Source organism: Apiospora hydei (assembly GCF_038363865.1).
Source record: "Apiospora hydei strain CBS 114990 chromosome Unknown utg000005l_segment0_segment0, whole genome shotgun sequence".
NCBI classification, from domain to species: domain Eukaryota; kingdom Fungi; phylum Ascomycota; class Sordariomycetes; order Amphisphaeriales; family Apiosporaceae; genus Apiospora; species Apiospora hydei.
This window is the reverse complement of record NW_027117364.1, coordinates 1,816,769-1,839,773: the sequence shown is the minus strand read 5'-3', so window position 1 is coordinate 1,839,773 and position 23,005 is coordinate 1,816,769. Positions and strand designations below refer to the sequence as shown.

The 23,005-nt window shown below is 53.6% G+C and overlaps 7 protein-coding genes across 7 annotated transcripts; 6 read left to right on the top strand and 1 right to left on the bottom strand.

The window, feature by feature from the left end:
* Positions 1-2,851: 2,851 nt before the first annotated feature.
* Positions 2,852-4,102, top strand: PG997_006053 (uncharacterized protein; the record flags this gene model as incomplete). The annotated part of the gene is made up of 4 exons (XM_066810368.1): positions 2,852-2,912; positions 3,048-3,191; positions 3,271-3,629; positions 3,677-4,102. 4 exons carry the CDS (start codon positions 2,852-2,854, stop codon positions 4,100-4,102), a joined length of 990 nt encoding a protein of 329 aa, XP_066669291.1.
* Positions 4,103-4,116: 14 nt separating this feature from the next.
* Positions 4,117-5,970, top strand: PG997_006052 (Protein BOI2; the record flags this gene model as incomplete). Its single annotated transcript, XM_066810367.1, has 1 exon — positions 4,117-5,970. The coding sequence occupies one exon, from the start codon at positions 4,117-4,119 to the stop codon at positions 5,968-5,970; it is 1,854 nt and encodes a 617-aa protein (XP_066669290.1).
* Positions 5,971-10,933: 4,963 nt separating this feature from the next.
* On the top strand, positions 10,934-11,461 carry PG997_006051 (uncharacterized protein; the record flags this gene model as incomplete). Its single annotated transcript, XM_066810366.1, has 1 exon — positions 10,934-11,461. The coding sequence occupies one exon, from the start codon at positions 10,934-10,936 to the stop codon at positions 11,459-11,461; it is 528 nt and encodes a 175-aa protein (XP_066669289.1).
* A 2,057-nt stretch (positions 11,462-13,518) lies between these two features.
* Positions 13,519-15,530, top strand: PG997_006050 (serine carboxypeptidase; the record flags this gene model as incomplete). Its single annotated transcript, XM_066810365.1, has 4 exons — positions 13,519-13,676; positions 13,743-14,103; positions 14,156-14,483; positions 14,554-15,530. The coding sequence occupies 4 exons, from the start codon at positions 13,519-13,521 to the stop codon at positions 15,528-15,530; spliced, it is 1,824 nt and encodes a 607-aa protein (XP_066669288.1).
* A 738-nt stretch (positions 15,531-16,268) lies between these two features.
* On the top strand, positions 16,269-17,702 carry PG997_006049 (uncharacterized protein; the record flags this gene model as incomplete). Its single annotated transcript, XM_066810364.1, has 1 exon — positions 16,269-17,702. One exon carries the CDS (start codon positions 16,269-16,271, stop codon positions 17,700-17,702), a length of 1,434 nt encoding a protein of 477 aa, XP_066669287.1.
* A 701-nt stretch (positions 17,703-18,403) lies between these two features.
* On the bottom strand, positions 18,404-19,560 carry PG997_006048 (lipase; the record flags this gene model as incomplete). Its single annotated transcript, XM_066810363.1, has 3 exons — positions 18,404-18,464; positions 18,526-19,270; positions 19,332-19,560. The coding sequence occupies 3 exons, from the start codon at positions 19,558-19,560 to the stop codon at positions 18,404-18,406; spliced, it is 1,035 nt and encodes a 344-aa protein (XP_066669286.1).
* A 2,230-nt stretch (positions 19,561-21,790) lies between these two features.
* On the top strand, positions 21,791-22,934 carry PG997_006047 (phospholipid-translocating ATPase; the record flags this gene model as incomplete). The annotated part of the gene is made up of 3 exons (XM_066810362.1): positions 21,791-22,258; positions 22,309-22,483; positions 22,528-22,934. The coding sequence occupies 3 exons, from the start codon at positions 21,791-21,793 to the stop codon at positions 22,932-22,934; spliced, it is 1,050 nt and encodes a 349-aa protein (XP_066669285.1).
* Positions 22,935-23,005: the final 71 nt, after the last annotated feature.

The window sequence follows — 23,005 nt, the reverse complement described above, 5'->3', positions numbered from 1 at the left end:
CGCTATATGTATATATAAGCATGTATGTAGTGCCTGGCTTCAGGCACATGTAAATATAGCAACCTGCTCTTATTTAGCACATAGCTTTCGGCGATACTGCAAGTGGCAGGGTCACGTGAGCAGCGAGTGAATAAGGATGGTTGGTGTCCGCTGGATTGCTGGCATGTATCATGTATGTCCGCCGGTTGTTGGATCCGCCATGGAAGCCACATAATCTCTGGTTCACTCAATATCCCAAAACACACCCGTGTCTTGACAGCTGAGACATGCCTGCAAGCAAGATAGGGATTTCACGGCTGCCTGGCCAGAATCAAGATGAGTATGTTGTTTGCCTTCGGGTTACTATGTTACACAACATAACCTACCGAGACGTTGATGTTTTGGCTAGAATCACAGTTCCATGACGGCATTGCCGCCTTAGGTGCTGGGGGCGTTTGATTTTAGCAACACGGGGATCTTGTTATGTCTCGTATACGACCACATGGCAATGGCAGTGCCAATATCAACATCAGACCTCAGAGGGACATCACACCTACCTAGGTAGGTCATGGCAATGGTTGCTCCGGGACACTGAGTTGTGTTGTCTGCGGCCGCCGTCCAAGCGAAGTGCGCACTGCTCGTGAGCTGCATATGTTCCCTTTTCTGTGCATTTTTTTTTTTTATTTTTTTTAGAGACAAGAACGAGTCCGACCCTAAATATTGACCATCCTGCTTGGTAGCATGTAGTTGATGGTCTTTCTTTCCAGCACCGAGACCATGGCCAGGATCATCATGCTTTAGCCAATGGAACCAGCAAAAGTCTTGTCAAGCCAGGCTGATTGGTAGTCATTGTCCCTCAAAGAGGACACCTCATTCTTGCTGGGCACCCACATCTCGCATTATCATAGTTGGGGGCCCGCGTTCTGACCTGCAAATCACTCGGATATAGGGTAACTGGAGTGTCTGAGCAATAGGTAGAAACGGGTAGACGCAGGATGTAGGAAATGCAGTCTTGCATGGCCAGCGTTGGATCCGACACACACACACTTCTTGGTAGATGAAGAGAGCCCTTGTGTACCTGATCTGCCGGCGAGCTTATGAATGAACCCCGCCACAAAAGGCCGGCAATCCCTCTTAGATTGCGACTAACAGACATAGCACCCAAGCCATTTCTTCGACCATACCATCATGGCGGGCTGCGGGCTCTGGGCCTGCTGCATTGTCCTGCGTTATCCGTCCTGGCCTCTCTCTGCCCTGAGAGAAATGGCGGGTGCAGTCCTGTCCTCGTTCTGAATCTTTGGGTCTCGAGGTGTGCGCCTTATACCTACCTACATATCAAGTGCTACCTTTCGAAAACCTAATAACCGATATCAAAGTCTGCGACGTCCAATGAGAAGTCTTGGCGGCATACTCTAGATTCCGGACTCAACAGTGCCTGGGTGCCATCAAACGGAGAGGACCCCATAAGGGGAGGGTAGTCCGTCGAAGAAAGTAATAAGTGGAGAGAAACATTTGATTAAAGCATGGGCAGCCGAGCGCTATTGTCCTACATTGAATACTTGCCAGCACGCTTGCTACTTCGCATTCGGGGCCTTCCTGGGCAGAGGCACAGGTAGAGACAGGTAGAGATAGGTACAGGCCCAGGTACAGGCACACGTACGGGCCCAGGTACCCTGCCTGAATCACCCCACCAGTACAAGCAACCAACCTTAGCAGCCCAGGTCCAGCCCGGCCCCTCTCGACAACTCAAGTGCAGTCTTGTGTGCTGTTTTCTGGTTAGGTTAGCAGTTGGCGGCATTAGATTGATAGTACCTAAAGTAGGTAGGTAGAAGTAACTAAGCATGGGCATCCATCAGCTTGCCCTTTCTGTCGTTGCCGCCGCCCGCAACGCATGTGTGTCTGTCTGTCTCTGTCTGTCTGGCCTGGCCTGGCTGGCCGTCGCTCTCGTCAGCAATCCCGTTCTTCATCCCACCAAGGCCCATCTGCCCTGGCCTTTGACCTGGAGATCCCTCAACCTCACACTGCTGCACATTTGCGCGTAAGTTGCACCCGTCGCAGAGCCCCCCCGTCCCCCCTTGGGCCAAACAATGTGAATACAGCTGGTGGGCCAAACGGATATTTGTAGCGCCCAGTGTGACGTGACATTGACACTTGACGGTCGAAGCAGTTCCGCCTCTGCCCCCCGTCACCTCTCATCTCTCAATTGATTCCTCTGCTGTCCTTTTTTCGCAATCGAGGATCCCGCTCTCATTGCCATAATTCCTCACAGCGACATATATCGGGTCCCAACACACAACAACGGGGACTGAAACCCAATCCTGGCAAGCGCCGCGAGGAGAGAAAAGGAAAAGACTCGATCGAGCCCAACCGCCAAAAAAACGTGGCTCGACATCGACTGGCTGGACAAGACACAAACCTGCACGACTCCCACGTCCTCACAGCTCTCTCCCTCACTGTCGGCACCCACGGACGGCTGTGGCTGCGATCCCCAATGCCCTTTTCAATGCATTCAACCCGTCGATGAAACATTGAGCGAATCAGACGCCGAGCACCAAGACCATCCCCGACCGACACCATTCTTATTGCTTGTCATCTGCCCTGCAAGCTGAACTGCACCGGCTTTGCGACGGACAAGCACAGCACATTCGACGTCACCTTGGGTCACTCGCTCCTTCGGGCTCCGTCAAGCCAGCCTAATCTGGTGTTCAAGGGCATCCCGCCGACAAACCCCAAATCACCTTTACAACTTGGATGCCACTTTGGGGTGTCGCATCCGTTTAGTACACCATCGTCGCCCTGCGCCCCTTTTCGCCTTTTCTCTAAGGCGAACCTGGAAGTCTCAGAAACTCGCCATATTTGAAGGAAGGGAAAGATGGCGTCGCGGTCGGAATTCCAGACCAAACCTGAGGTCGGCGATATTCTTGTGGTCATTCGTAAGTGGCCGCCCTAGCCCGTTCTCCTGCTATTTCACCAATCCGATATTCTTGAATGCCCGGGAAATCCGGGTTCTCACAAGATTATACCCCCACAGACTGTATGCATGACTTTGCTGACCATCCTTTACGAAGACGACTTCCTGGCTAGGAGCTCTGACGAGTTGAGTTTGGCTAAGGGAGACCGCATTAAATTAATCGAGCGCGACGATGAGTTTGGTGATGGCTGGTTCTTGGGCAAGCATCTAAACAACGACAACAGTGGGCTCTTTCCAGAAGGTTCGTTCTTTGCCCGAAAGCGATTGCAGCCAATATGGCAGCCCTTGGTTTCATATGTTAACTTGGCCATCTGTTGCAGTTTATACGCGGCCTGCACCCAGAGGTATAACTTCTACAGCAGCAGCACCTAGGACTGCTCCAGGAGTCCAACCTGCGACCACAAATGGGGAGACGAGTTTGTCGGCCAAAGCTGCCGCCACAGCAAGCGATGTGCGCCCAGCTACATCCCACGGATCCACGACCAAACCCGACCCTGTTACCCTACCCTTGAACTCGGCAAAGTCAGAAAGCAAGCCTCTCGCGCATGCTAATTCAAATCCGTTAAGCAGCAGCCGGAGCGCATCAGGAAGTTCGGGGCTTGGAGTGGCAGCAGCAGCAGCTCGGTTAGCCGGCCACGGGCAAAGCCAGGATAGTCCTGTCCTACACGAGACTCTCACCGTCATCGATGAGCATATGAACGATTTGCATGGGAAACCAAATAACAGAGCCCCCACGCTGCCAACGATTCGAGTAGCGAGTATAGTGCTCCCTTGCATGACCGGCTTTCCTACATACAAGGCGAAGAAACGGACGAGGAGGAAGACGATGCACACACTCGAGCACAGGTCGAGTCCTGGAACGCTGACGATGTGGCCGAGTACTTGTTCACCATTGGTGTCGACAAGAAGCACTGTGAAGTCTTCCGCGACCAGGAAATAACCGGCGAGGTTCTGCTCAGCATGGATCAGTCGTCGCTGTTTCTCAAAGCCTTTGACCTTGGTTCTGTAGGCCGGAGACTGAAGACGTGGCAGAAAGTTAAGAACTTGCAAGATGAGGTCAATGGTATTCTGTTGGCCCGGAGGAACACTGCATCGCATGCAAGTGACGCTGGAAGCGAGGGTTCAGAATGCGCAGTCGGACCAATACTTTAACTAATGCGAGCAAGATGGGATCTATGGACCAAGGCAGACGCTTGTCTCAATCTACGCCCATGGGCGATCCCCTCAGTCCCATGACACCGATCTCTCCACATCTTTCGCAGGGCAGTCCGACACAAACATCACATCTAAGGAGGCCTTCGGCCGCCTCTGTACGAGACCTGCACCACTCGCGCCGTCATTCATCTACAGACTACCGTCTTACGGGGACTACGGTGACGGGCAGTCACGCCAAGCTCTCGTCAGCCGGCTCTTTGGCCCAGAAAGAGCTATCGACTCATAGAAAGCAGCCTTCATTCGATCGCAATTGGACCATGGGTGGGGCATCGACAACTGCTGCCTCGGCACGCCCTCTCTCGTCGACTGGGCTGCAAGATTTGAACATCTCGGCGGACAGCGTGACAGATGCCCCGGGTGGTTTGGACCTTGACCGGGGTTATTTCTCAGGGACTGAGGTGGATGGGCGCAATAAACGCAATACGCTCAAAAAACGGGGCGACAGTCTTGCAGGGCATTCCCAGAAGGGAAGCTATACGGAAGAACAGCGCGTTAGAAGCGCGACAGCTCTTTCTCGGCATTCCCGTTTCGGAAGTGTCGACTCGTCCAGGGACCCGCCGACCGCGGCTCAAATGTACTATGGCAGATCTGGGTCGCAATCGCAACGAAGGATGTCAACAGCGACCACTGATTCGTTCCGACCGGTACCGCCGATGAAGGACGGCCCTGCTCCTACCGTTACCAAGCTAAACAACGGAGAAGTCGAGGGAAGCCCACCACCTAATTCTTCTGCCAACCGGCAAGCCCTGCACAGCGACTGGCTTGCCAAGCCAGCCAAAATGTCCGGATTTAGTGGCCTGCGTGCTATATCAGACGCCGTGACTGGCACCGAGAGGGCCAAGCTTGCGTCGCCGAGCGATGGCTCTCTACGCGACTCCGCAAAGACGACCGGGTCGAGCACGCCATCCGGAGGGCCGAGCCTTGACTTGGAGTCACCTGGCCTCGCCAAGAGCCCACTCTCCGCCGCTGCCAATCAAAATCGCAAGGCTGCCAAGCAGAAGACAAAACAAGAAACGAGCGCTTACCAAAGAGGACTGCTCAAGATCTCGCCACGCGAAGCTGTTAAGGGTGCCGACTACAGCGGCTGGATGAAAAAGAAAAACAGCAATCTCATGACGACCTGGAAACCGAGACTCTTTGTCCTCAAAGGCCGGCGTCTGTCTTACTTCTATTCCGAGGACGACACAGAAGAGAAGGGTCTTATCGACATATCCTTCCATCGTGTACTTCCTGCTGATACTGATCGCTTGACGGGACTTCACGCCACCATCACGGGTGCTGGCAACACCCCTGTTGCGCCGGCTGACAGTGATCTCGCATCGGAAACATTGGAAAAGGGCGATGATGCCATGTTCATCTTCAAATTAATGCCACCTCGAGCCGGTTTATCACGAGCGGTCAACTTCACGAAACCAACAGTGCATTACTTTGCCTGTTCCAACTTGAAGCAAGGTCGCCTATGGATGGCTGCGTTAATGAAGGCGACTATTGATCGCGACGACACAAAGCCCATGACATCGACCTACCAGCAGAAGACAATATCACTCACCAAAGCCCGACAGATGCGTCATCGGCCACCCGCGCTGATGAACCTTGACGAAAGGGCTGAGGACCCTGCATCTCTGGAGGGCGACGATGAGAAGCAGAACGGCCTTGGCATTTCCTTTGGTGAAGTTGACAGTGCTGTCTCCGGGTTAGAAAAGCTTGGTCTGCAGCGTATGGAAAGTGCAAGCGCCCGCAAGCCTGCATTCGAGGAGAAAGGCGGAAATGTGTCTCTTCCAGTTTCGTCCCCGCAAAGCGCTTGATAGTCATTCGGAGCATATGGCCCTTGACCTTATCAGCACTCCTCTAAGCGACCCGGACGGGGCACTGTTGGTAAACTTCTTGATTGTTCTTATAAACGTAATCTTCTTGTGTCATATGACAGCAAAACGAGCGGGCATCCACGCATATTTCGGCAATAGTACCCATTCCTTCTTGCGGAAGCCTCTGAGAGAGCTCCTTTATGGAGTGCTTTTTTTCCTTTCATACTACGCTCATATATCGACATGACACACTGCAGTCGCAGCAATATCCCTTTTCCTTTGGTGTTTTTTTCTTCTTGTCAGTATTCCCCGGCCTCTAATTCTGCGGCAACAATCGACAAACCAGTACTCGAGGCGTACGCACGACGCAGATCGCATCGCAACCAGAGCTCACTTGAGATGTTGAGAAGATTGCTCTTAGAGTCGTTACCTGGTTTCTGGAATGTCTTATGAATTGGCGAAGAGTCGCAAGAAGAGCTTCGCCGAGAACTCGAAACGACCATGAGGTCTATGAAAGGGGAGAGGGGGACAGAGGAAATGAGGGGACCAGCAGCTGACTTGTGCATGTTCCTGGTCTCTTCAACAACTGGTGGAGTCGGCCATACGAAGGCACAAGAGACATACATCACTTCTGAACGTGCCTCCATGTCCCAAGAGGGGGCGGGGACGTTGTACATGCGTGTCTTTTCGGGCCCCTCCAGCTTGGGTGAACTTTGGACAAGGAGAAGAGACCGCGAATCGATGGCAAGCACCATCATCACACTATGTGTGTCGGCGGCTGCCCCAGACCTACCTACAGTTGACAAATAGATAAACCCTGAACATAAGTCTGAACAATGATCCTAGTTGCCCATTCTTCCTCGTTAATATGTGTTTGAGCGGTCGTCGACAGACCGTGGCCCGTGTTTCTTAACGTTAAATGATATTTTCCGGCAGGATACAGCATTCAAAAAACAAAACAAAAAATGAAAAGAAAAAACTGAAATAGCATAATAGAAGATAGTTCTACCCATAGCTGCTGCTGCTGCCCGCGCCACCCCCTTGGAGTGGCATTATCCTTGTCAAGGGCAGTAGACATCACATTAACTACGACCTCGGTATTCGGCTTGACCTAGTTCGTTGGGCCCCTTGGGCTTGGGCGGCGATCATTAGCAGAGTTGTCACAAGTGCGGGTTGAGCCCAAGTCACCAGATGGGAATGTCTCATGGGCGGCAGGTAGTGGCATCGTTCATATGTCACCATAGGGGGCTCCCGTGGAAGTTTCAGGGTTTGGTGTATACACGTTTCGTTATCGCTGGTAGTCAGTTGGGTGCCCTTCTTTTTCTTCTTCCTCTTCGTCTTGAGATCTGAGACAAGTGAATAGATAAGACGATCGCTTTCGTTCCCGCCTCTTAGCTGGTTGCGGCTTGTTTGTTCTTTCTTTCTTTTTTTTCTGCAGGCAGTAGTGGCCCTTCCTTGCATGACAGGACTAGCGGAGTAAGCCCGTTCGGGCGGCCTCGGTCTCGGGTGGCGGTTTGTTCGGGGATTGGAGCAAAATAACAAGGAGAGAAGAGAGGCTAGCTGTCGACGGGATAGCGGGCTAGTAAGCAAAGAAAGGGGGTCGAGTGACACTGCTGGACCTTTGTGCGGCTCCGAACGGGAGGGAGGGAAGTTCGGGTGCGAGGAGGAATTCACCTTGCCATGAAACCTCTTCCGTTAGATAGGACGGGACTTGGCCGTTCAGGAGGATATGACTGGCCAGGCAAGATCGGTGATCATATGCAAGATACTTTCGTGGATTATTAATTCTCCATTGAGACATGCACCTGCCGAGGACGGAGAGAATCTGATAGGCTCCCGAGCCGAACCTCGAGATCCGCAGCTGGGTGTCGGTGGTTGATCGCCCGAGTCGTACACATCAGAAGTCGAGTTGGAAATCGCGGTGTGTTCGATGTGTTTGTATATTGAAGACTACTGTAGGAAGACGGGCCGGGGATGATGGCTTCGGGAAGGGATCCTCAACCGTTGGGAATCACGCAACTAGATGGCAGCACCCATGCGAACACACCGAAATACTAATGCCTCAGCTGCAGCCAAGACCGCCTTTGTAGACATTCCGAGGCCCCAGCTATGGTAAAGTGGAGGACGGGATTCCTGTACTGGCTGATAATAGCTTTATAGCCTCCCCAAGCCCCCTTAAATGAGTCAGCAAGGAGCCGAGGGATCGGGTACGGGCCCTGGTAGGCGCAATTCCCATCTCGCCATCGGCCCGAGGCCAAGAAGACGATATCATCTCGAATGTGCGATCTTTCTTCTGGTCTACTGGATATGTTCGAATGGCAACAGGCCGCGACGCTGAACGGCGAATCTACGGTATTTTGGGAATAAATAAACAGATCATGATGAGAGAGACGGGGATCAGCAATTACGGGGTTTTCTGAGTTGGAGTAAAATGCGGTCATGCCGAAGTCGCAACACTCCCCGAGTTCTAGACGCGTCTGAAGCAGTCGGGGATGAGTTGGCATTGTCTTGGTAAGAAGTAGTATCATATGGTTTGTCAACGCAAATGCCTTTTACGCCGGCTTCCTAAATCGTATGTCCCAGCACGACTTGCTCCGATCATCAAGAAGTGATCGTCGGGGCCGTGGCGCCTTTGGGCGAGCGGCGCGAAGCACCTTCAGGTATGAAGGGAGGCAGGCTGGATGTGTCGACAGAGGCCTCATGAAATCTGATAGGCCTGAACCCGATGGACGACACAATAAGAAATATCTCTTGGAGACACGGAGGCGGTCAGTCATATCTCGCGTGTACGAAGAGGGAAGAAGATCTGCCGAGGATGCCGTGAGTTTTGCAAGGTTGGTGATGTTGTTTTATCTTCACGGCTTACGAGGCTTGACCGACACATCAGGGATGCAACTCACTCAACAGGGGGAGCTTGCTGACATGCCCGTGTCGTCTGTTTGCTGTCCAAGAAGCGCATGCTTATACTGTGGCGTTGGCTTCCGGATCCGCTCAGCCGCTCTCGCCTTGGCGAGATCACCCGGGGTTTTCTCATTGGTGTATCATAAATCAACTACCTGTGAGCGAGTGAGTCAAAGGGCGAAACAATGTGTGTGTATGACCCGATGCCTTTGAGCCTACCTTGAAGCCCTGCATACATAGTCAACCCGTGTACCTGCGGGTTGGTGATCTGTCGGCACAGAGATGCTTGCTCGCATCACGCATGGAGCGAGTCCTATTGGGCATCTATCTCACGCTCTTTTTCAATGCATCTGACAAGAGCTGGGCCGACCGCCCCAGTATATGTCTCGAAGATACTTCTGCTCCGAACATTCAGTGCTATACCGCAAGGCAGGACTGTATGTATACGGGATTTTCTATATTGGTCAATCACAGACAGGCACTGATTGGCCCTGGCTCTTCCAGTGGGATTCTAGCCTGCGAAATCGGGACGACGCCAAGGTGAGAAGAGACTAGCAGGCCACCATTGTAGCCCTTGATGCCGGGCGTAGGACAGTCGTTCCTTGAGCCGCAAACGATGGGGTTCTGATGGTTGCTTGAGGATGGTCCCCAGCTGCCAGCAGCGACAGTGCCTTGTACTTGGGCACTGCTTCCACCCAGTGGTAGTGGTTGCCTGCCCGCACTAAGTGCTGCAGCCAGGAGGTCGAGCTGACACCTCTTATATCAACCGCATGGTCGCAATCCCGTTGTAGCACACACACCACAGCAACGGTGCATTGTTGATCGTGTAGGGCTTTGTTTCAAATACAGATTCTGTGTAGGGATGGCCGTACGTCCGATGGCCAATGGGTGTTCATGATTGCAACTCATGAAATAAGCTTGTAGTCATCCGAGTTTCCACATCGTGGGGATGGGTGCACATTTCGAGTACTAGTAGGGGAGGAGACAGGGGGAGGCTTCTCTTACTATTTCCAGCCTACTGCACTGCACTGCAACAGTAAAGCAGGTCTGCTCGAAACCAGCTAGCCCCGGCTGATAGCCGTCCTAGTAAACGTGTCGATAGCACCGAGACGTCCGCGCCGCGGCTCGGTGGTGGGCTTGCTTTGGGGAAGGGTTGAACACGAAGATTGCAAGAGAGCCCGTAATCCTATTTGGGCAGATTGGATGTCTCTCGCCCGTTGTTTGTCTCGTCAATCTGAGGTGATGTAGGGGTCTAGACCGTTCGGTGGGGTGGGCCATGCATGCATGAAATGCGGACGTCTAGAAAAGTCAACCTCCACTACGGCACGCCCTATCACCCGTGTGAAGCCTACATACCAATGTAGCAGCCTAGGGTCCTCCCGGAGAGACCAGCCGACCTGTGGCCGTTCCCCCAACTCGACCGTGGAGCTGTGCCTTCCTGCTTGTTCTTTCGCTGGGCTGCCTGCCTTGTTAACGGGCTTCCAGAAGCGGGTAGCATCATTCTCAAATCCACAGCCGTGCTGAGAACAAGGAACCGAACCGAGGGGGTGGAGCGATTGCAGGCTAAGACGATTGTCGATCTTATGCATGGTCCCCTGATTTATAGAAGCGATCGCCTAGTTTTGCATCGGAAAGGAATAGGTGGTATGATTACTTGAGCGAGCTGCATTTGGTGGTTTCGGGCTCTTTAGTGTGTAGCAATATCAAGCCCGCTGCCGCCGGGCCAAGCTGTGCGAGTGGGTGTGTTAAGGTGTCGTCCACGCACGTCTAACCACGCACACCACAACTTTCTTGCCCCCTTGACCTCCGAATCTGCCGCAAGAACATCGAATCCGAGCCTGAGAATCGGGGGAAAACCCGCGCATCTTCGTAATAAATCAACATCACAGCGGCTGCAGTTGACTTCCTCTGAGACAAGTACACCCACCCACATCCGGACCATCGAAGTTGCGCGCGGCATCTTGTGGCTCTTGAGCAGGACCACCACGCCCCAGAAAGCCTAAACAACCGGCCTATGGTCACGCGCAGGAGGCGGCTCTTTCTTTTGCACGGCTAGACTCCAATGAGCAGCCCAGCATTAGCAAGGGACTCTGGCGCCGAGCAAGGGAAGGAAGAAACGCTGGCTGGGAATGATGGCGCCAACGTAGCGACCAAGTCAACCCGACAACATTCACAAACGCTTTCGATCTTGATTTTCAAGGGAAAACCTGAAGACACCCCTGCGGCACGAGTCACAGATCTCTATGTGGTGGCGAATGATGAAAACAACACGAACAGCACATTTCGACTTGATGGCCAAGCAGGGAGATACCGCGCAAGCGAGTTGTGGAACCTGGCAGCTCCCCGATTGAGGCCTGACTACCGCTCCCAAATTCATGTCGCGACCTTGCCCACCAGCTCAGCCGTGGAAACCACTTTGCACGACACAATCAAGGGTGTCGTGGTTAACAACGAGGATCCAAGCTGGGGCTGCCAACACTGGGTTGGTGATGTTGTGACGACCCTGCAGGAATTAGGCATGATCTCCGAGGATGAGGGGGATCGAGCAATCGATGCGATGATGAACATAATATTATCAGCGCCTCGGTGATAGGGGTGGACGATGGATGCTGGCGGTATGACGAGTTATGCCGGTAATGTCTAATACGGTCGCTGCATGGCGTCCTTGTCCGAGGATTTGGTGTTTGCCTTCAGCTTTTTGTCGCTCGCAAAGGCTCGCAAAGTCCAATAGGCGAATTGGGAGCGTACAAGCAAGCCAGAAACTTGTGTTTGTCTTCTGCTTGGTTGGTGACAGATGTATCTGCTAGGAAGTCAAGTGGTGTCGCCTGCCTGGAAGTGCCGCGAAGCCACTGGATTACCAGTTGTGAGACTAGGCACTTGCTCGGCAGACCTCCTTTGCAAGGAAACTACAAACAAGATACAGCACAATGGATTGCCACGGCCTTGGGAGATTCAAGTGAAGATGCGGAGTTGATACAACTGACCCGCCAGCAGTTGATGTGTGAATAGTCTGCCATGCTAGCCCTTCAAGCGGTCCCGACTTGGCACTTCGACACAGGCGAATTCTCTTCCCGGGGGCAGGCCTGTGGCTCCAAATTAGTACGTTTCTGGAATTGGGCATCATCGGTTTGCTCGAAAATATTGCGACTCTGGATGCGCGGTGGCACCGGGTTTTGCGCAGGAGAGCCAATCTTTGAGCTGTACTGAGAGAGCAATTATTCGGCCTCGGCTGACGGCCAGGATCATGATTCGCGTGCTCAGCTTTTGTTCAAGGCCACCATCAAGACCAACCGTGGCGCATTCTACCTACCATTCATTCAATGTTGTTGTTGTTTTTTGCATCGCAAAGTGCTGTGGGATCTCTCTTCCCCGTCCGTGGGAAGATGTTGGTTGATAAGTGTCATTGCCTGGTGGAGTTTGGATGTTTGATGAACAGCTTACAGCACCTTGAAACGTCCCGGAACTACAAACATCGTCGTCCGAAACGTTCAGGCTCAAGGCCCGGGCTGCACCAGAAGAAAAGAAGAAGAAAAAGCAGATGGACATTTGACCGACCACGTTGGCTGGCATCAATCAAAGACCAGGAGACAGGCAAGCAGCAAAAGGCAGGCGCAATGGAATCGGATGTGGGTCTGGTTTACTATGACATCTTTGTCCTCCGACCTCGTACCTTCCTCCTAGAATTGAATTGTATTACATTATGTCTTGCATCAGGAAAATTCTCGACTCACACAATCTTCTGCTAGGCTACGGTCTGCCTCAATTTGAGATGTTTTATGAAGAGAAATGTGAATACACATGTTGGCATATGCTTGCTGACATTGAAACAGGCAGCAAGCAGCCTGTTTATCCAACACTAGCACTCTTACAATGAATGATCTGCAGCGGACGAAGACAGCTGAAAGCTATCAATAGTCCGAATGATGTACGCAAATAGACCTAGACTTCACGGTTGACTGCCCGCCGCTCGAGTCCCACTTAGAGTGCTCCTCCCAGACTCCTCCCTACCCAGTGCACTGAGATCCATGGATGGCCTTGGTAGAGTGTGCATGTATCTGCAGGCTGCCCAGGCGGCGTGAACAGTACGCTTACCTCACTCTCCCTATCCTTTTCTATGAAGAGAGCCATATGTAATTCAACTGTACGCGGTATAATTCATAGGTGATATTCGCAGTCTCAATTTCGGCATCCGAATATTGCTCTTGCGAACTTAAAAAGTCCTTTTGCAGCTCAATAATCGCAGTAGCATTGGATCAGGTGTTTGATTGAACCTTGGAATATTCCAATGATCGAAAGGAGCGCGAGCCGGTACAGCGGATGGTGGCCCCTAAAACCGGACCCCTGTTCCCCCATACGCGTTCGTCAGCCACAGTGCATTGGGGCCGTGTTTGAGAGCCAACCGTCCCTTACCCTGGACTTGGCCATTCATCGCCATCCATCGGACGTATCGGGGCCGACACGAGTTCGAAAGGCCACTTCATCCTTCCTGCCTTCCAGTTTCAGCTCGTTGCTTAGTTTCGTCTTGCAGCTTCCTTTCATCTGGCGGCCATCTTTCAACCACTGCTTTGTTCAGCCATCTCTTTTGCCCTTTTCGAGGATTGAAGTCGCCCTACTCCGCCGTCGCTCTTACGCGACACTTAAGCAGACATGGCTTCAATTGCCTCCCCCATACGGCTGGCCGCCTACGGGCTGCTTGCCCTGACATCGCGCGCCCTGACGGCCACCGCAGAGAAGACGGCTGCCGATTACTTTGTCCACTCGTTGCCGGGCGCTCCCAAGGACACGTTGGTGAAGATGCATGCTGGGTAAGATCTTCCCATTTGGCACCTCCATCACCGTCGCAACGCGTATATTGACTCTTGCGACTCTAGTCACATCGAAGTCAACCCAGAACACAACGGAAACCTCTTCTTTTGGCATTTCGAGAACCAGCATATCGCCGACCGGCAACGGACCGTCATCTGGCTAAACGGCGGGCCTGGCTGTAGCTCCGAAGATGGCGCAATGATGGAGATTGGTCCCTTCAGGACGAAGGACAAGGAGACTCTGGTGCCCAACAACGGCTCCTGGCATGAATTCGCAAACCTCCTTTTCGTTGACAATCCCGTCGGCACCGGATACAGTTTCGTCGATACCAACAATTACCTTCATGAGCTGGACGAAATGGCCGACCAATTTGTCACGTTCCTAGAAAAATGGTTCAAGCTATTTCCACAATATGAACACGACGATGTAAGAGACCCAGGTATACCCATTTCCAACGATAGCTAACGGAGTAATGCAGTTGTATATTGCCGGAGAATCATTTGCTGGTCAGCACATCCCCTACATTGCTCGCGCTATCCTGAAGCGAAACAAAAGCCCCCAGATTGTCGGCAGCCCCAACAACCCTACCGATATGCATTCGTGGAACCTCAAGGGTATCTTGATCGGAAACGGATGGGTGTCGCCGCCTGAGCAGTACGAAGCTTATCTCACTTACGCCTACGAAAAGGGCCTCGTTAAGAAGGGCTCCGATATTTCCCAACAGCTCGAGAATTCTTACCGTATCTGCTCGAGGGAGATGTCGTCGAAGTACTTGCAAAGAGGTGGACAACCCGAATTGCGAGGGCGTTTTGCAGGACATCCTCCGCCTCACGCAGAAGAACGGAAGATGCGTCAACATGTACGACGTCCGCCTAGATGACACATACCCAAGCTGCGGCATGAACTGGCCTCCGGATTTGGAAAACGTCACGCCTTACCTCCGAAGGGACGACGTGACTGCTGCACTGCATATCGATAAGAAACTGAACACTGGATGGCAGGAGTGCAACGGCGCTGTCGGCGCGGCGTTCGGGGTGAAGAACTCGAAACCATCAGTTACATTCTTTCCGGATTTGCTGAAGGAAATCGAAATCCTTCTATTCTCTGGGGCCGAAGATCTCATCTGCAACCATCTTGGCACTGAGGCTTTCATTAGCAACATGGAATGGAACGGAGGAAAGGGGTTTGAAATCTCCCCCGGAAACTGGGCCCCACGACGCGACTGGACTTTCGAGGGCGAAAAGGCCGGCTTCTGGCAGGAGGCGCGAAACCTTACATATGTTTTGTTCTACAACTCCTCACACATGGTTCCTTTCGACTACGCTCGTCGCTCGCGCGACATGCTAGACCGTTTTATGGATGTGAACATTAGCAGCATCGGGGGAATTCCTTCGCAAAGCGCGTTGGATGGGGCGAAATTGCCAGACACTACTGTCGGTGGCGCAAGCAACAACACGGCCGACCAAGCCGCCAAAGACAAGGAGGTTGAAGACGCCAAGTGGACTGCCTACTACAAGTCCGGTGAACTCGTCTTGGTTATCGTTATCGTCGCTGCCGGTGCTTGGGGCTTCTTCGTCTGGCGGGGCCGCCGACGAACCCAAGGGTACGAGGGACTGTCCGGTCTTGCTCGTAGTACGGGCATAGAGAGCTTCCGTAGTAACGGCAACCAAAGATCACATCGCGATGTGGAAGCTGCCGATTTCGATGAAAGCGAGCTGGATGATCTCCATATTCAGACACCAACAGAGGCGGGGGCAAAGAAGGGACATTATGACATTGGTGATGACAGCGACGAAGAAGACGATGTCCCCCACGAGAAGCCGAAAACAGGCGGGTCATCTAGCCGCATTTAGGATTTTGTAGTCAAAAGCTGAACCAAGCAGTTGTAGGATTGGCATAGCAGCACAATACATATTGGTCGCAAATGCGGAATAACACAAATCATTATGTCGTCCATTCCTGTCAAGCAAAATGACAGTAACACGGATTAGTGCCCTCTACGTCTCGTTATGCTCGTTATGCAGATATCTTTGTCGAGGCTCGTATAGCATCACCTGTAGGAGTGCCCGGCGTTGAGTGTATATATGTACTTACGGAAGGCAGCATTACAGCCTTCAAGGGGCCAAGTAATCATCAGCCCGTGGATGACTGCGCATGGAACCCGAAGTCTTGGGAGGGATTTCCTTTGAGTTTGTCTTTTCGTAACCTGAAGCGCGCCACGGGAAACCTTGGGCCTTTGTCGGACACCGCTTTGGTCTGAAGTAGCCATGCGGTCTGTCTCAGGAACCCGGACGCCCCCACGGTATCAAGGCGCAATGTATTGAGTTTGAAGGAGTCGGGAGGCGAAGACGATGTCTTGGTGCACTCCTTTTCTCGTCGGTGCTGTTGTCCCCCGTCTGCCGTTTTCCACTGCGTCATTGTCCTTGAATTCCACACTGAAAAGAAAAGAAGATGGAAAGAAGAAGAAAAATCCTACCGAGATCATGTGCTGGAAGCGCATATCGTAGTGTTAGGTTTTCTTACAGATAATGACTTCTTGCGGTACTGCAACACCACCGGACAACAACATCAACAACAACAGTAGCAGCAAGATGACGTCCACACAACAGCAGCAGCCCAAGTTCCGCCTGGCCATCGCGGGAGGCGGCATCGCGGGCCTCGCCCTCGCCGCGGCGCTGGCCAAGTCCTGCGGCGAGCGGCTGGCCGTCGCCGTCTACGAGGCGGTGCCCGAGTACAAGGACGTCGGGGCGGGCCTCGCGCTGCACCTCAACGCCATCAAGGCCATGGCCCTGCTGGGCCCGGAGCTCCAGCGCGCCTACTTCGAGCGGGCCCTCACCATGGCCGCCGAGGAGGACACCGAGATGGCCACGACGGTGATCCTGGCCCAGGGGCCCCACGCCGGCACCACCGTCGCCGAGCTGGGCCGCGCCAAGGGCCGCAAGTCCATCGCGCGCGCGGATTTGGTCCAGGGGTTCTTGGAGCTCGTGCCCGAGGGGACGGTCCAGTTCGGGAAGCGGCTCGTGGAGGTCTCGGAAGAAGAGACCGACAATAGCGCCGTGGTGGTCAAACTGTCGTTCAAGGACGGCACGGCCGCCGAGGCGGACGCCCTGATCGGCGCCGACGGAATACACAGCGTCACGCGCCGCTATCTCCTAGGCGCCGAGCACCCAGCTACAGAGCCCAAGAACCACGACGGCTGGGTCGTGTATCGCACGCTCGTCTCGACGGAAGAGGCGCGGCAGAAGATCAACCCGAGGTGGACGACCAACGTGCCCATCATGATGGGCCCGCGCGGCCACATCAACTGCATCCCGCTGAGCAAGAACACCCGGCTCAGCGCCGGCGTCGCCGTCCGTGGCAACGTCCTCCGCGCCCTCACCTCGTCCGCAGCACCAGACGAAAACGACCCGCAGCAGTCCGAGAAGCCGAAGCTGGACCCGAGCCTGTACTCGGACTACACCGAGGAAGCCCAGCAAATCGTCCGCCTCGTCGCCGCCGACACCAGCGCGTCCTGGACCGCGGCCGACCACGACCACGCCCCGACCTACTTCCGCAGCCGCGTGTGCCTGCTAGGCGACGCCGCGCACGCCTCGCTGCCCTTCGCGGGTAACGGGGCCGCGCAGGCGCTCGAGGACGCGGCGGTGCTGCATGCCTTGTTCACCACCACATGCTCTTCATCCACCTCCTCCGTCCCTGCCACTATCACCACCACTACCGACCTTCATGACCGCGGTGCGGCCGCGATCGAGAAGATGTTCGAGGCCTACGACACCGTGCGCCGCCCGCGGTCCCAAGCCGTCGTGGACCTGGCGCGCCGCTTCGGCCGCGTCTACGCGTACGCCGAGGACGGCATGCACGAGGACCCAGTGCGGATGAAGGCCTTCTTCGCCGAGATGGCGGCGTTTACGAATCAGTTCGACGTGCGCGGGCAGAACGAGGAGGCGGTCCGCGTCTTCCAGGGCCTCATGATGGGGAGAAAATGCGTCCGCGACGATGGCGAAGGGAGAATTGAGCTGCCCAACTGAGAGACGCGGAACTTTGGGGTCTGCCATTCACAATGGGGCTGTATTATGTACCTACTTGCACATGCTTTGCTTTTGGTCAGGTAACACTGCCGAGCTTTGCTGTATTCAGAATGTTATTTTCAAATTTGTTTTACAGCTTGATGGGTGATAAAGTACATGCGAGTAGAGCATACAGTTCTTTCGACTCCCCCTCGTTTCCTTCGGTAACACCAGCAATTTGCACCTGCTAACCTCGAAGGAGATACAATGCAAGCCTGTGCACTGTACTACCGTGGTAGGGTGTCGATGCCGATCTTCAATCTCCAAGTATACATCCATATGTAGAATCGAGACCAAAATTTCTTCGGCAACAGACCGCTTCCTACAAGAACAGAGGAAGTCGAATCGAATATTACCCTTTTGAGTATGCGGAGTTGACAACTTACCTATTGAAGGAGCGGCATCGCTAAGTATCCAATTGTTCCAGACCACAGCAGGGCGAATTCCTACTACCCAGGCCGCTGGATTAAGAGCTGCTTCGGAAATACGCTCGTTGCACTTTTGGCCCCCTGCAATTTGTAACCCTCGGGAGAGTAGACAGGGAATAGTCGATGCCAGGCCATGCGAATGCGGCGCCATTGCCACCTCCTCCATCCAGTTTGTCGAAAAACGACGGCATGCATAGGTATTAGACGACTTTGGATGGAACCACTACTGCCCATTCAAAGCCCTTCTTTCGCGAGCATATCTGCGATGTCGAGATAGAACGCAATGGCATTGAAGCTGTAGACGTAGTGTCAATTAATTGATTTCGCTCAATCACCTTGGGTTCGTGTTAACTCACTTGGGATCCCTGCCTGCCCAAAGCTTGCGCATCATCCATCGGAGACGATTCGTCCAGTTGATAAGATCCAAATGGCTGACGCCGACCAAAGTGCCTTCGTATTGCCCCCATTGACTGGAGGTGACACTGACCAGTCCATCATTTGGGCCTTCGAGCCTATCCAGAATATCATGAGATAGGCGGAAGGGGCTCAGGAATGGCAGCCGCTCCACCATCGCGCCGTAGGAGAAGTAGCGCACGCTTGGGTCGTCGGGTGTCTTTGGGTTGAACTTGTCTCTCATGTACTTCTGCGTCAACTGTGAGAAGGCACCTGTCTCGAACCCTGCGCCCTCTACGAGTTTGTAGACACTAGGTAAACGCTCCTGGCCGATTTCATCAAACAGGTAGTCCGCAAAGGCACTGCCGTGGTGTGGGGAAGCAATGGTGACGAGCGACTTGACGTCGACGCCCTTGGGTTGTAGGTTCGAGATCATGTAGCGCGCGTCTAAGCCACCCATGGAGTGGGCAATGATGTTGACGCTCTTGCCCTTGGTCACCTCGGCAATGCCCTGGGCTAGCTTCTCGGCCCTCCGCTCGATGCTGCCAGAAGGTGGCACAGCGGAGGCGAAGACCTCGATGCCATTTGCCTTGAGAGCTTCCGATATGCCACGCCAGTACTGGACGGCCGGGAGCCAAGGCCCAGCTACTTTTAGCTCGGCAAAGCCCAACAGTCCATGAGCCAGAACAATGGGGTGCTTTGGGGTGGCTACGTCGTGGTTGGATCAGCAATGGCAATGATGAGCATGCATCCTGGGCTGGGGGCTCACCATAGTTTTCTCTGATATTGGCATAGTCGTCCTGTATGCGCCTGCCTAACTCTTTCATTCGAGGATCGCCATCATCAGAGGTAGAGTAACCGCGGTGCGGCGCAGGCGTGGGGCACCATTGACCAGCAGAGGGCCGAAGAGACCGGGTCGTGGTAGCAGCGATTCGAAGCGGGCGGCAGATGTGGTTAACAGAGCAAGCCGATAAGCATCTGCTCGCGCTCTGGGTCATTGCGACCCTTAGCACCACGGGATATACGCAGTTGGTTTCGCTAGTGGGAAGCGAGGTGTGCTCACCGCCAGAAACAGGAATAGAGCAAGCAGGCCGAAAGCAGAGAATGCACAGCCAGCCGCGTGTTCGTTTGGGCCGAGGTGTGCGAAAAGGGAACCGTGACAGACGTATGCAGTTTTTGGCATGGCGGCATCAATTGGAGGATTTGGCGCGCACCGTTACAAAAGAGGCAGATGATGTCACCTCACTAGCGCAAGGGCGGACGTCTTGTCTTGTCCCTTGAGACTCCCCTCCCCTTGAGTCCCTTCCAATTTTCGGCCTAGATCATCTGTTCTGGTCCTAGGCCCGGCTCCTTCCCTACGGCCCGCAGGTGTAGCATCCATCCATCGATCATTGTGGGGGTGATCATCATCGACCCCCAACCAGCAATCATCACAACATTGAAATGTCGCCGTTTCTAATATGTTCCTCACCTCGGTACTCCGTACACGCGTACTTATGCAGCATGCGACGATGGATGTAAATGTAAAGATGGACAGAACAACCTACCATGTTATCTACTTTACTACCGACTGTTTGCTCTCGGGCATAAGGGTGCAGACACGAAGGCGCAAGTGAGCAACGGGCGCAACCAATCCTGAGGCAGAGGAGCCCGATGCCAGATTGATGATACTCAGGGGTTTGGGTCGTTTCGTGGCTCGAGCTCCCTTTCCCGGTGCCCCAGAATTGAGGTTCAAGGTCACGGTTGGGGTTCGTCCATGCCCATCAATATCTGTGCCCAGCTCGTACGACTTGGCTTGGCCCCATTCGATGCCACAGCATCTAGGGTATCTAGATGAAGAAGCGTTCCCGCGTCTTGTTTCATTGCTTTCTCTCAATATTACCCGATATTTTGTAGAGATTTGGAGATCCTGGCCGTGAGTAAATTAATCTATCTCGCAACGTACGTACACACAGGCACAGTCATGCCGCACCTAAGCAGGCTAGGCTAGATAAAATTAACCGATGAACTGCAGTTTCGATATCTGGCAATACTCACATCAAATACCAAGTCAACGCTCGAGGGACGTCTAATCCACGTCGACATTGGAATCAACCTAGTTCATCGCTCTCTGTCATTGCCACACGTGAAGATACGCTTGTCGTCGTGGACCGCCCGCCGCTTTTTCGAATACAAACACGTATACTTGACCCTTGACCTAGTGGAGCCGGACCACCCATCATGGCCTTCTACCTATCGTGTTCGCTGCCGGACGGCTTCATAGTCACGGTGGGATTCGCAACGACCCCAGCCCTGTTGACATCCGGAACGGGCAGAGGGCACCGTTGATCGCGACACCCGGCTGCAGCCATGGTACGAGTGTGATTGGTGTCTGTCCAGCTTAAGGCCCCCAAGCCCCTCTACATGTCTACCAACAGAACCAACAGACCAACACAATGTCGCGATTCTCTCTGCACTTGAGCGGATTCCGCTAAGCGAATCCACACGACCGCTTTCGATAGCCGCGTTAATTTATAGCCAGGACTCTCATTGGCTGTTGCTGGCCAGGGATTCTATAGCAGACCCAAACTGCCGGAATTCGTCCTCTGTCCTTATGCTCAGTGCTATTGGAGTTGCGACGAAAAGATCGCCCATCCATCCCACGGCGGGACAACACCAAATATTCGTGTGCTATTACTGGTCTGGTGAGGAATGACTCTTGCTACGAGCATTGGGATCATCTGAAAGGTACATGGACCTACGAATGGTGGTTCCGGCAGTGTGATCCGAAGAGCACACCCATTTTCTGCCCAGGCTGCCAGGATGCCGTAAGGTAGGGGTGGACCACTGCCCTATCCAGGGGGGGCCAAAAATGGTTTGCAACTCCCAACACCGGTGACACCACATATGCAGGCATGGCAGGGAGCTCCATCATTGAACGACAATTCGCCTTCGATGAGGAGAGACAGGGTTGGGGACATCGGGTCATGCTTGGATGAACTCCACTCGGTCCGGTGCTTGCACAGCACCCCCTCGGCATCCCCTTTCACTTGTGAGGAAGCGACATGCATGGGGACCTGCTTGCCTTTCCCTTATCTCGGATCATAGGCATCTTCCCCAGCCTTGAGCCTTATATATCTATCTACCGAGTCTCGGCGCCACATGCAGACTTTCCCTTCGTCCTACCCAAGGGTCTCCTTTCTGTTGTTGGCCACGCTTCAGCCAAGACATGAAGAGACAGTAGACAAAATGGTGGTGACTACAGGAAACTGCAGCACGGCCGTCGGCTGCTCCGAGACCTTTCTTCACAAGCCCTCGCTGACTGGCTCTGTCGTTCTCCTGGCCATATTCGCGATCCTGATCCCCATCGCCTTTGCGCTGGGCGTTCGTTACCAGGCCTCCGTCTTCGCCACGATCATCATCACGGGGTTGGCACTGGAAGTGCTCGGGTATATCGGCCGACTACTTCTAGCGGTTGACGATGCTTCAACCAAGACGGACTTCATCTTGTCCCTGGTTGGGACGATTCTGGGTCCGACCATCATAGCCCTGGCCTTATTCCGACTCTTACCACCAATCGTAGCAACGTACGGAGACGGATTCCAAGCATGGAGGCCTCAGTGGCACAACTCAGTCTTCTATGCATTCACAGCCGTCTGTGTTGTTTTGCAGGTAGTCGGTGCCGTTATGGCCACCGTGCCGAGAGATGCGAATGCGGTATGTCCAAAATAGGACAAAACTGAAGAGCGAAAACTGATCAGTCATAGATTCATATTGGAATACGACTTCTCGTGGCCGGGCTTGCGATACACTTGTCGAGTATCCTTTTGTTTGCGCTCCTCGGTTTGCGCTTCGCTCTTGCTGTACACCAACGACAAGATATACTCTATGCGAACAAGTTGACGGTGCACAATACCCAAAGGTTCAAAACATTCTTGATCGGTAAGTCACTCCATCAAATGCAGTATGTTCACCCACTAATCAAGCCACCGAAGGTCTATCTCTTGCGGTACTGTTGCTCACAATCAGAGCGATCTATCGACTCGTCCCAATCTCGCAGGGCTTTGGTAGCCCCGTAGCCCGCGACGAAGTGCTCTTCCTGGTGCTGGACGGTGTGATGGTCCTCCTGGCCGTGATCGCGGCTCTTGCCTCCTTCCCCGGGCGACTCCTCGGTACGACACTGCCTTCGGCTACGATACAGGAACGCCGATTTGCGAGCAGGCCCGAGCGACCGTACCCTACTGCGCCTGTTCAACTACAGCCTTCGTACGCCCCTACATACTACCGCCAGAGTATAAAGTCCAGCAAGAGCTACTCGCCTCGTCATAATACTTCTCCTCGAAAATACAACTCCCCGCAACAAAACATGGTGGACAGCGAGGCTCTTTGGTGATTTCAACAACCATTGCAGCTCTCGCTTCGCTTGGAATTCACATTATCGCGCACATACAAGAAAGATACCCA